The 12,223-nt window shown below is 38.0% G+C and overlaps 1 protein-coding gene across 1 annotated transcript in view; it reads left to right on the top strand.

The window, feature by feature from the left end:
• The window catches only part of RGSL1 (regulator of G protein signaling like 1), an 81,112-nt gene that overhangs the window by 50,220 nt on the left and 18,669 nt on the right, over nucleotides 1-12,223 (top strand). Inside the window, exon 11 of the mRNA XM_057728625.1 lies at nucleotides 3,564-3,757. Coding sequence (XP_057584608.1) covers nucleotides 3,564-3,757 — 194 coding nt within the window. The remainder of the gene's footprint in view (nucleotides 1-3,563; nucleotides 3,758-12,223) is intronic.

The following is a 12,223-nucleotide window of genomic DNA, read 5'->3' as shown; positions in this document are numbered from 1 at the left end:
GAAAGACAAATACTCTACGTTCTCACTTACATGTAGAATCTAAAAAATAAAGCAAATGGGGACTTCCCTGGTGGCAGAGTGGTTAAGAATTTGCCTGCCAGTACAGGGCACACAGGTTCGATCCCTGGTCTGAGAAGATCCCACATGCCACAGAGCAACTAAGCCCATGAGCTACAACCACTGAGCACACGTGCCACAACTACTGAAGCCCTCACTCCTAGAACCCATGCTCTGCAACAAGAGCAGCCACCATAATTAGAAGCCCACTCACTGCAACAAAGAATAGCCCCTGCTCTCTACAACTAGAGAAAGCCTGAGTGCAGCAACAAAGACCCAATGCAGCCAATAAATAAATAAATAAATATTTTTTTAAATAAAGCAAATGAATTAATATAAGAAAACAGAAAATGACTCACAGATATAGAGAACAAATTAGTGATTATCAGAAGGGAGAGGGAAGGGGGAAGGAACACGATAGGGGTAGGGGATTAAGAGATACAAACTACTATGTATAAAATAAATAAGCAACAAGGATATATTGTACATCACAGAGAAGTATAGCCATTATTTTATGATAACTTTAAAGTATAATGTATAAAAATATTGAATCACTATATTGTACACCTGAAACTAATATAATATTGTAAACTAACTATACTTCAATAAAAAAAGAAGAAACAATGGAGACTAAAGATGGTGGGATGATATATTTAAACTAAAGAGAAGTAGAAGGAAGGAAGTAATAAATATTAGAGTGGAAATCAATAAAATAAAGAGAAAAAAATAGAGAAAACCCAGGGACAAGTAGATTTTTTGTAAAGATCAACAAAATTGATAAACCATTAGCTGTACTGAAAAAGGGGGGAAGTGAGATGACACAGATCTCCAAAATCTGGATCAAAAGAGTGGACAACTGACCCTACAGAAATTAACATGTTTATAAGAAAATACAAGGAGTAAATTAGACAATTAGATGAAATAGAGAAATTTCTAGAAATATCCAAATTTCCAAAATTGACTCAAGAAGTAGCAAATGTAACTCTCTATAACAAGAGAAGAAACTGAATTCATAATTTTAAATCTCATAGATAAAAATCTAGACACAGATGGCTTCACTGGAGAAAACAATGAAATGTTTAAAGGGTAAATAATACCAATAGTCTATGAACTCTTTGAGGAAATGGAGGAAAAGGGAACACTTGCTAACTTGTTTTATGAGGCCAGCAAGCATAATCCTGATTCCAAAGCCAAACAAAGTTATCATAAGAAAACTACAGACCAGTATCTCTCAAATTTACATATAAAAATCCTCAACAAAATATTAGCAAACCAAATTCAACCACATATAAAAAGGATTAAATAGCATGACCAAGTGGGATTTATTCCAGGAATGCAAGGTTGATTTAATAACCGAAAATAAATTAATACAATGTGCCATGTTAATAAAATTAAGGGGAAAACGTCACATGATTATCTCAATTAATTCATTAAAAGCATTTTACAAAATCCAGCACCCATTTATGATAAAAATTCTCAATAAAGTTAGAAGGGAATCATTTCATCCTTAAATAGGGCATCTATAAAAAACCTATAGCTAACATCATTCTTAACAAGATAGGTGTGTAATGGAGGAAGAACAAGCTGGACAACTTGTGGATTTGTATAGAGAGGTTTAAACAACGACAATGACATAAAGATAAGCTTCAATGGGCAGCTGAAATTTTGAAGTGGAGCCCACAGAAACTAGATACAGTTTCACCATGTCAATGAAAATTGAAACCACTTCCTCATATCAATGAAAACTGAAACCACAGAGGATGCAGAGATTTACTCAACAGAAAAAAATCATAAGGCAAAAGTAAAGAGGACTGAGTTGAAACAATAGGGGCACCTTACGTAAGGAACAGTGAAAGAAGAAATCAGCAATGGACATTTAGAAATATTGATCAACCACTGCTGATCCCTCGTGCTCTGCCTCACTGAAATGACTGCCAATGAATCCATAATGTAAAAAGAAGTTTTTCTTGGAAAAAAATTTGTCCCCTTTAAAATACCCCTTTCTCTTCTTCTATTGGGTTTGTCAGATGATTAGACCAAGCTTAGGATGGGTACATAAAAGTTAGTCTCCAACATCAAAGCAACATCCTTTTTGACCCACCTCCTAGAATCATGGAAATAAAATCAAGAATAAACAAATGGGACCTCATGAAACTTAAAAGCTTTTGCACAGCAAAAGAAACCATAAACAAGACTAAAAGGCAACCCTCAGAATGGGAAAAAATAATTGCCTATGAAACAACGGACAAAGGATTAACCTCCAAAATATACAAGCAGCTCATGAAGCTTCATACCAAAAAAGCAAATAACCCAATCCACAAATGGGCAGAAGACCTAAATAGACATTTCTCCAAAGAAGACATACAGATGGCCAACACACACATGAAAAGATGCTCAACATCACTCATCATCAGAGAAATGCAAGTCAAAGCCACAATGAGGTATCACCTCACACCAATCAGAATGGCCATCATCACAAAGTCTGGAAACCACAAATGTTGGAGAGGGTGTGGAGAAAAGGGAACTCTCCTGCACTGTTGGTGGGACTGTAAGTTGGTACAGCCACTATGGAAAACAATTTGGAGGTTCCTTAAAAAACTACAAATAGAACTACCATATGATCCAGTCATCCCACTCCTGGGCATATACCCAAAGAAAACCATAATCCCAAAAGAAACTTGTACCATAATGTTTATTGCAGCACTCTTTACAATAGCCAGGACATGGAAGCAACCTAAATGCCCATCAACAAATGAATGGATACAGAAGATGTGGCATATATATACAATGGAATATTACTCAGCTATAAAAAGGGATGAGATGGAGCTATATGTCATGAGGTGGATAGAACTACAATCTGTCATACAGAGTGAAGTAAGTCAGAAAGAGAAAGACAAATATTGTATGCTAACTCACATATACGGAATCTAAAAATGGCACTGATGAACTCAGTGACAAGAACAGGGAAGAAGATACAGGGAATGGACTGGAGAACTCGAGGTATGGGAGGGGGCGGGGGGTGAAGGGGAAACTGAGAAGAAGCGGGAGAGTAGTACAGACATATATATACTACCAACTGTAAAATAGTCAGTGGGAAGTTGTTGTATAACAAAGGGAGTCCAACTCGAGGATGGAAGATGCCTTAGAGGATTGGGGCAGGGAGGGTGGGGGGGAATCGAGGGGGGGGCATCAAGGAAGGGAGGGAATATGGGGATATGTGTATAAAAACAGTTGATTGAACCTGGTGTACCCCCCAAAAAAATAAAATAAAATAAAAAAAAAAAAAAAAAAAAAGTAGTGAAGAATTAAGAACACCAGAAAAAAAAAAAAAAAAAAAAAGTTAGTCTCCAAAGAAATAAGCAGGGTAACCAGTTCATTCACCCTGCTCTTCAATTGTGGTTAAAGGCCTCACAGCCTAGGAGATGCCCTTCCCCATTCCCTAATTGGAGCAGAATCTCGAGTCACCATCCCTTTCTCTCCACCAATGATGCTTTCTTGTTTTCCAGAAACTTGACAGAGGTCCTCTTAAATACCCACCACTTGGAGTTCTTCAGGGAGTTCCTCAGAGAACGGAACGCCGAAATCCCGTTGCAATTCCTGGTAGCCATACAGAAGATCAGTGTTGAGACAAATGAAATGATTTACAAGTCTCTCTTTGAAAACATAATCAATACTTTCTTCCATGGCAAAAACTCTCCTGGTATGCATTCTCCTCTCCAGATAATGTTTCCTTCACCCTTTACAGTTTTTGGAGAAGAGTTTGGGAAAGAGCCTCTCTCCCTGAGAGAGCAGAACAGAGCAGCGGCCACATGGGGCAGTATTGAGACAAAGACCAAGAGAGACCATGAAAGCAGAGAATAATAAATCCATTTTTTAAAACTGAAGTATAGTTGATTCCCATTATATTAGTTTCAGATGTAGAACATAGTAATTCTGTATTTTTATAGATTATACTCCATTTAAACTTATTATAAGATATTGGCTATATTCCCTTGTGCCATGCAATATATCCTTGTATCTTATTTTATACATAGTTCATGTCTCTTCATCCTCTACTCCTATCTTGCCCCACCCCCTTTCCTCTCCCCACTGGTAACCACTAGTTTGTTCTCTATATCTCTGACACTATTTATGTTGTGTTATATTCATTCATTTTATTTTTTAGATTCCACATATAAGTGATAACATGCAGTATTTCAAAAAAGAAAAAAAATCAAAGTTATTCTTTTTCTTAAGGAAAAGAAAACGGAGAACTGAAAGAAAGAAGCACAGGCCAAAAAAACCTGTATGCAATGTTGTTCTATTATATGTAACCATTCCGAGTAACGTTGAAAAGACAGAATGGATGGTTGGTTAAAATCAGAATGTGCTAATAATCCTGAAGCAGGAGTTTTATTTAAATTCCCAACATGTGTTAGTATTTAGTTTTTTATAATAAGAAAATTGTTGTAGAGAAACTAAAATAATAGTGCAATAATAAATCCAAAATACAATACCACTAGTAAAAGAAGCCAAATGCAAGACAACTGCACTTATATGTGAAATATATCCTCTCATTTAACTTTATTCAACCCTGAAAATAAGATTTTATTTAGTCCTTAAAAGGTCAGGATAAATAACTCCATTTTACTAATGAGGAAGGTAAAACACAGAGAAGTTAACTAACTTGTCCATTTGGTGGAACTTGAATTCAAACTCAAGTCATCTGTTTCCTCAAATCAGGTAGACTAGAGTTAAATACAAAAGCAAGAGTAGGCAGCGTGCAAAGCTGGAGCGTCCACCAGCCACGGGTTGTAAAGAGTGATGAAAGGTACCAAAAAGGAGAACTGTTTCCCTGAAAATCTTTGTTTCATAAGTTTTGTCTTATTTTCTTCCCTAAGGCAGGAGGGTAAATCTGACCCACGTATATTCATTTTCTCTAGAAGCAGGAGTCGCAAGTTAAGTACTGGCCTGTAATTCTAGAGGGAAAAAAAAAGGGGGTGAGCATGCTCCCAGCCTGGAGGTAAACAAATCTTACAGCAAAGCAATGAAGATAAAGCCTCCTATTTTGACACAGATGAACAGATAGGTTGTGTGTGTGTTTGTGTGTGTTTTGCTTGTGGTAAACCAAGATAAGGTTATAAATTTTATGAAAGTAGAAAAAGAGGTAAAATTGATAAGCCTTTATTTGTAAGTAATATTTATTTGTTGAGTCTCAGGATATCAAGTTCTGTGCATCATTTTGAATAAGCTAGAAGAGAAAGAAGAGTATGCAGATCCTGTCCTTGATCAGTTTTTAAGTCTTATTTTTTTATTTTTTTTATTTTTTGGGGGTACACTAGGTTCAATCATCTGTTTTTTTTTTTTATTATTTTATTTTATTTTTTTGGGGGTACACCAGGTTCAATCAACTGTTTTTATACACATATCCCCGTATTCCCTCCCTTCCTTGACTCCCCCGCCTCGAGTCCCCCCCACCCTCCCCGCCCCAGTCCTCTAAGGCATCTTCCATCCTTGAGTTGGACTCCCTTTGTTATACAACAACTTCCCACTATCTATTTTACAGTTGGTAGTATATATATGTCTGTGCTACTCTCTCGCTTCGTCTCAGTTTCCCCTTCACCCCCCACCCCCTCCCATACCTCGAGTTCTCCAGTCCATTCTCTGTATCTGCATCCTTATTCTTGTCACTGAGTTCATCAGTACCATTTTTAGATTCCGTATATGAGTTAGCATACAATATTTGTCCTTCTCTTTCTGACTTACTTCACTCTGTATGACAGAGTGTAGTTCTATCCACCTCATTACATATAGCTCCATCTCATCCCTTTTTATAGCTGAGTAATATTCCATTGTATATATATGCCACATCTTCTGTATCCATTCATTTGTTGATAGGCATTTCGGTTGCTTCCATGTCCTGGCTATTGTAAATAGTGCTGCAATAAACATTATGGTACAAGTTTCTTTTGGGATTATGTTTTTCTTTGGGTATATGCCCAGGAGTGGGATGACTGGATCATATGGTAGTTCTATTTGTAGCTTTTTAAGGAACCTCCAAATTGTTTTCCATAGTGGCTGTACCAACTTACAGTCCCACCAACAGTGCAGGAGAGTTCCCTTTTCTCCACACCCTCTCCAACATTTGTGGTTTCCAGACTTTGTGATGATGGCCATTCTGATTGGTGTGAGGTGATACCTCATTGTGGCTTTGACTTGCATTTCTCTGATGATGAGTGATGTTGAGCATCTTTTCATGTGTTTGTTGGCCATCTGTATGTCTTCTTTGGAGAAATGTCTATTTAGGTCTTCTGCCCATTTGTGGATTGGGTTATTTGCTTTTTTGGTATTAAGCTTCATGAGCTGCTTGTATATTTTGGAGGTTAATCCTTTGTCCGTTGTTTCATAGGCAGTTATTTTCTCCCATTCTGAGGGTTGCCTTTTAGTCTTGTTTATGGTTTCTTTTGCTGTGCAAAAGCTTTTAAGTTTCATGAGGTCCCATTTGTTTATTCTTGATTTTATTTCCATGATTCTAGGAGGTGGGTCAAAAAGGATGTTGCTTTGATGTATGTCATAGAGTGTTCTGCCTATGTTTTCCTCTAAGAGTTTCATAGTGCCTGGCCTTACATGTAGGTCTTTAATCCATTTGGAGTTTATTTTTGTGTATGGTGTTAGGAAGTGTTCTAATTTCATTCTTTTACATGTTGCTGTCCAATTTTCCCAGCACCACTTCTTGAAGAGGCTGTCTTTTTTCCATCGTATACTCGTGCCTCCTTTGTCAAAGATAAGGTGCCCATATGTGTTTGGGCTTACTTCTGAGTTCTCTATTCTATTCCATTGATCGTCCTTTCTGTTTTTGTGCCAGTACCATATTGTCTTGATCACTATGGCCTTGTAGTATAGTTTGAAGTCAGGAAGCCTGATTCCACCAACTCCATTTTTCCTTCTCAATATGGCTTTGGCTATTCGGGGTCTTTTGCGTTTCCATACAAATCGTAAGATTTCTTGCTCTAGTTCTGTGAAAAATGCCATTGGTAATTTGATCGGGATTGCATTGAATCTGTAAATTGCTTTGGGTAGTACAGACATTTTCACGATGTTGATTCTTCCAATCCAGGAACATTGTATGTCCCTCCATCTGTTTGTGTCATCTTTGATTTCTTTCATCAATGTCTTAAAGTTTTCTGCATACAGATCTTTTGCCTCCTTAGGCAGGTTTATTCCTAGGTATTTTATTCTTTTTGTTGCAATGGTGAATGGGAGAGTTTCCTTAATTTCTCTTTCTGCTCTTCTGTTGTTAGTGTATAGGAATGCAAGAGATTTCTGTGCATTAATTTTGTATCCTGCTACTTTACTAAACTCATCAATTAGTGCTAGCAGTTTTCTGGTAGAGTCGTTAGGGTTTTCTATATATAATATCATGTCATCTGCAAAGAGTGACAATTTTACTTCTTTTCCAATTTGGATTCCTTTTATTTCTTTTTCTTCTCTGATGGCTGTGGCTGAAACTTCCAAAACTATGTTGAATAACAGTGGTGAGAGTGGACACCCTTGTCTTGTTCCTGTTCTTAGAGGGAATTCTTCCAGTTTTTCCCCATTGAGAACGATGTTGGCTTTTGGTTTTTCATATATGGCTTTTATTATGTTGAGGTAATTTCCTTCTATGCCCATTTTCTGGAGAGCTTTTATCATAAATGGATGTTGAACTTTGTCAAAAGCTTTTTCTGCATCTATTGAAATGATCATATGGTTTTTATCCTTCAATTTGTTGATATGATGTATCACATTGATTGAAATGCATATATTGAAGAATCCTTGCATCCCAGGGATAAACCCCACTTGATCATGGTGTATGATTTTTTTAATGTGCTGTTGGATTCTGTTAGCTAGTATTTTGTTGAGGATTTTTGCATCTATATTCATCAGTGATATTGGTCTGTAGTTTTCTTTTTTTGTGACATCTTTGCCTGGTTTTGGTATCAGGGTGATGGTAGCCTCGTAGAATGAGTTTGGGAGTGCTCCGCCTTCTGCAATATTTTGGAAGAGTTTGAGAAGGATAGGTGTTAACTCTTCTCGAAATGTTTGATAGAATTCACCCGTGAACCCATCTGGTCCTGGGCTTTTGTGTGTTGGGAGATTTTTAATCACAGTCTCAATTTCCGTACTTGTGATTGATCTGTTCATGGTTTCTATTTCTTCCTGGTTCAGTCTTGGAAGATTGTATTTTTCTAAGAATGTGTCCATTTCTTCCAGGTTATCCAATTTATTGGCATATAGTTGCTTGTAGTAGTCTCTCATGATGTTTTGTATTTCTGAGGTGTCCGTTGTTACTTCTCCTTTTTCATTTCTAATTCTGTTGATTTACATCTTCTCCCTTTTTTTCTTGATGAGTCTGGCTAATGGTTTATCAATTTTGTTAATCTTCTCAAAGAACCAGCTTTTAGTTTTATTTATTTTTCTTATGGTTTCTTTCCTTTCTTTTTCATTTATTTCTGCTCTGATCTTTATGATTTCTTTCCTTCTGTTCCCTTTGGGGTTTCTTTGTTCTTCTTTCTCTAGTTGTTTTAGGTGTAAGGTTAGGTTGTTTATTCGATCATTTTCTTGTTTCTTAAGGTAGGACTGTATTGCTATAAACTTCCCTCTTAGAACTTCTTTTGCTGCATCCCATAGGTTTTGGGTTGTTGTGTTTTCGTTGTCATTTGTTTCTAGATATTTTTTGATTTCCTCTTTGATTTCTGTAGTGATTCCTTGGTTGTTTAAGAGTGAATTGTTTAGCCTCCATGTGTTTCTATTTTTCGCAGTTTTTTCCTGTAATTGATATCTAGTCTCATGGCGTTGTGGTCTGAGAAGATGCTTGATACGATTTCAATTTTCTTGAATTTGCTGAGGTTTGATTTGTGACCCAAGATGTGATCTATCCTGGAAAATGTTCCGTGTGCACTTGAGAAGAAAATGTAGTCTGTCATTTTTGGATGGAATGTCCTATAAATATCAATGAAGTCGAGATGGTCTAATGTGTCATTTAAAGCTTGTGTGTCTTTATTTATTTTCTGTTTGGATGATCTGTCCATTGATGTAAGTGGGGTGTTCAAGTCTCCCATATTATTGTGTTACTGTCGATGTCCCCTTTTATAGCTGTTAGCATTTGCCTTATGTATTGAGGTGCTCCTATATTGGGGGCATAGATATTTACCATTGTGATATGTTCTTCTTGGATGGATCCCTTCATCATTATGTAGTGTCCTTCCTTGTCTCTTTTAATAGTCTTTACTTTCAAGTCTAATTTGTCTGAGATGGGTATTGCTACTCCAGCTTTCTTTTGACTTCCATTTGCATGGCATATCTTTTTCCATCCCTTGACTTTCAGTCTATATGTATCCCTTCGTCTGAAGTGGGTTTCTTGTAGGCAGCATATAGAAGGCTCTTGTTTTTGTATCCATTCAGCCAGTCTGTGTCTTGTGGTTGGAGCATTTAATCCATTTACATTGAAAGTGATTATTGACATGTGTATTCCAATGACCATTTTCTGAATTGTTTTGGGTTTGTATTTGTAGGTGTTTTCCTTTTCTTGTGTTTCCTACTTAGAGAAGTTCCTTTAGCACTTGTTGTAAGGCTGGTTTGGTGGTGCTGAATTCTCTTAACTTTTGCTTGTCTGGAAAGCTTTTGATTTCTCCCTCAAATCTGAATGAGATTCTTGCTGGGTAGAGTATTCTTGGCTGTAGGTTTCTCTCTTTCAGGACTTTCAGTATATCCTGCCATTCCCTTCTGGCCTGCAGAGTTTCTATAGAAAGGTCAGCTGTTATCCTTATGGGTTTTCCCTTATATGTTGTTTGTTGCTTTTCTCTTGCTGCTTTTAATATTTTTTCTTTGTGTTTAATTGTCATTAGTTTGATTAATATGTGTCTTGGTGTATTTCTCCTTGGGTTTATTCTGTATGGGACTCTCTGTGCTTCTTGGACTTGGTTAATTATTTCCTTTCCCATGTTGGGGAAGTTTTCCAGTATAACCTCTTCAAATATTTTCTCAGACCCTTTCTTGTTTTCTTCTTCTTCTGGGATGCCTATAATTCGAATGTTGGTACGTTTAAGGTTATCACTGAGGTCTCTGAGGCTGCCTTCTAATCTTTTTATTCTTTTTTCTTTTTCCTGCTCTGTGGCAGTTATTTCCCCCATTCTATCTTCCAACTCACTTATTCGTTCTTCTGCCTCAGTCATTCCGCTGGTTATAGCATCTAGAGTATTTTTAATTTCAGTTATTTTGTTATCCATTGCTGTTTGTTTTTCTGAGTTCTTATGAACTGTTTCTTGTACTTTATTTTGTTATCGAGATTTTGTATCATTTTTACTATCATTACTCTAAATTCTTTTTCAGGCATTTTTCCTATTTCCTCTTCATTTATTTGGTCTTGTGGGCTTTTTTCCTGCTCCTTTGCCTGCATGGTGTTTCTTTGTTTCCTCATGGTTGTCCAAACTTTTGGGGTTGCTTGTCCTGGCGATAGAGGTGTTTATAGAAGACTGTCCAAGCCTCAGACTAATGTCCAAGTATTGGATTAAATGAATATTAAGTCTAGGAAACACATACATGTATAAGACACACAATTACTGAATCCATTAGGACATAAGGCTCTAGAAAGACCTGACAGAACCCTAGTGTGCTATCAGATATTCAAAGAGAAACCCAGCAGAAATTGACAACTGAAACAGAACAAATCAGAGACAAAAGCAAAAGCAAACAAACAACAAATAACACCCTACACACACAAACATCAATCCAGGGAGATTTTGTAAGCTAGGATCAAATATAGAAAAGAGCTGGAGTACCACCAGAGAGAATGGAGATTCTCAGAATGTAATTAGACAACTGTACGAAGAACTAAGATAAAGACAAAAGCCTAATATTAAATACCAAGGCAGTGCGTCATCTGGAGAATAGAGCAAGGAGTCTGAGCAGACCGATAGTGTTGCTTATAAGTATGTTAAGATAAAATAAACTTAAAAAGGCTGGAAGAAAGGGGAACAGAAGAGCGTAATGTGGTTGGAAATATGCAAATAAAAAGAAAGGAATAGAAATGTATAAAAGATAGGGATGAAAGGAAAGTATGAGAGATATTTTGTCTGTACTACCAAAAACTTAGCTAGGTATAGAAGTATATAAAAAGGCAAAAAAAAAAAAAAGAATAAAAAATATCATTAAAAAAATTATGTTATAAAACTTGTAGATTCCTTAGGGCTAAGATTGTATTTAATAAATCAAAAAAAAAAAAAAAAAAAAGAGAGAGAGAGAAAGAAAAAAAAAAAAATCCAGAACTGATCCCAGAATGGACCAGTTCAATAGGTATTGATACTACTATTTCTGTTTCCTTAGCATCTCAGCTGTAAGTGTCCTTCTCCTTGCCTTGGGTTTTTTTTTGCGTTATTCTGTGACCAGCAGAGGTTCCTTTATTGTTCGTCTGTAAGCATCGGTGTGTGGAGAGGGAGAGGGTACAATAGTGGCTCCTTCTCCTGGGAGTGAGTGAGCAGTGGCGCACTGTTGTTTCAGTCAGGCTTGGAGGTGCCTGTTGCAGAGGGCGCTGGTGGCTCAGGCGTACACAGAAAGTCTTAGAGTTGGGCCTCTCTCGGGGTTTTTTTCTTTTTGATGCTGTTTTTTTTTTTTTTCCTCTCTCGGCAGCCTCCCTGCTGCTGGCGTTGCAAGAGGTTTTAATCTAGCCCCACCCGAGTGCCTGAGGGTGCTTGTTATCCCTGAGCGCCTTAGGTGGCCCGCAGGGCGTCTCTCCACTGCCAGTTGCAGAGGCGCCGAAAGAGAGGGAGAGGCTACTCGCTCGGCTCCTCCCCCCGCCCGTGAGCCTGCAGCCTCCAGCCGCCATCATGGCCGGGCAGCTCTCAGGAACGGGCACACCTCTCCGCGGACCTCCTCCCTCCTGTCCTCTCGGTCCGTCACCCTACCGGCAACAATGTTTCTCACCCTGAACCAGCTCTCCGGTTCCCACGCTCCCGCTCCTGGACCCTCCTCTCAGCCGCAGATGGATGTCTGGGTCCGGGAACGCTGAGCTGCGCTGCGGACCCTCCGTATGTTTCTCATTCCCTCCGGTCTGCCACAGCTCCACTGCTTCACCCTCTTTGAGCCCTCGTAGATGCCTCCCTACCGGCTATGTCGGGCTCCCCGCAGCCCTCTCCGGTGTCCGAGGCCG

This window comes from Hippopotamus amphibius, chromosome 3 (assembly GCF_030028045.1).
Source record: "Hippopotamus amphibius kiboko isolate mHipAmp2 chromosome 3, mHipAmp2.hap2, whole genome shotgun sequence".
NCBI lineage: Eukaryota > Metazoa > Chordata > Mammalia > Artiodactyla > Hippopotamidae > Hippopotamus > Hippopotamus amphibius.
The sequence above is the reverse complement of the archived record's forward strand: the minus strand, read 5'-3'. Positions and strand labels throughout refer to the sequence as shown.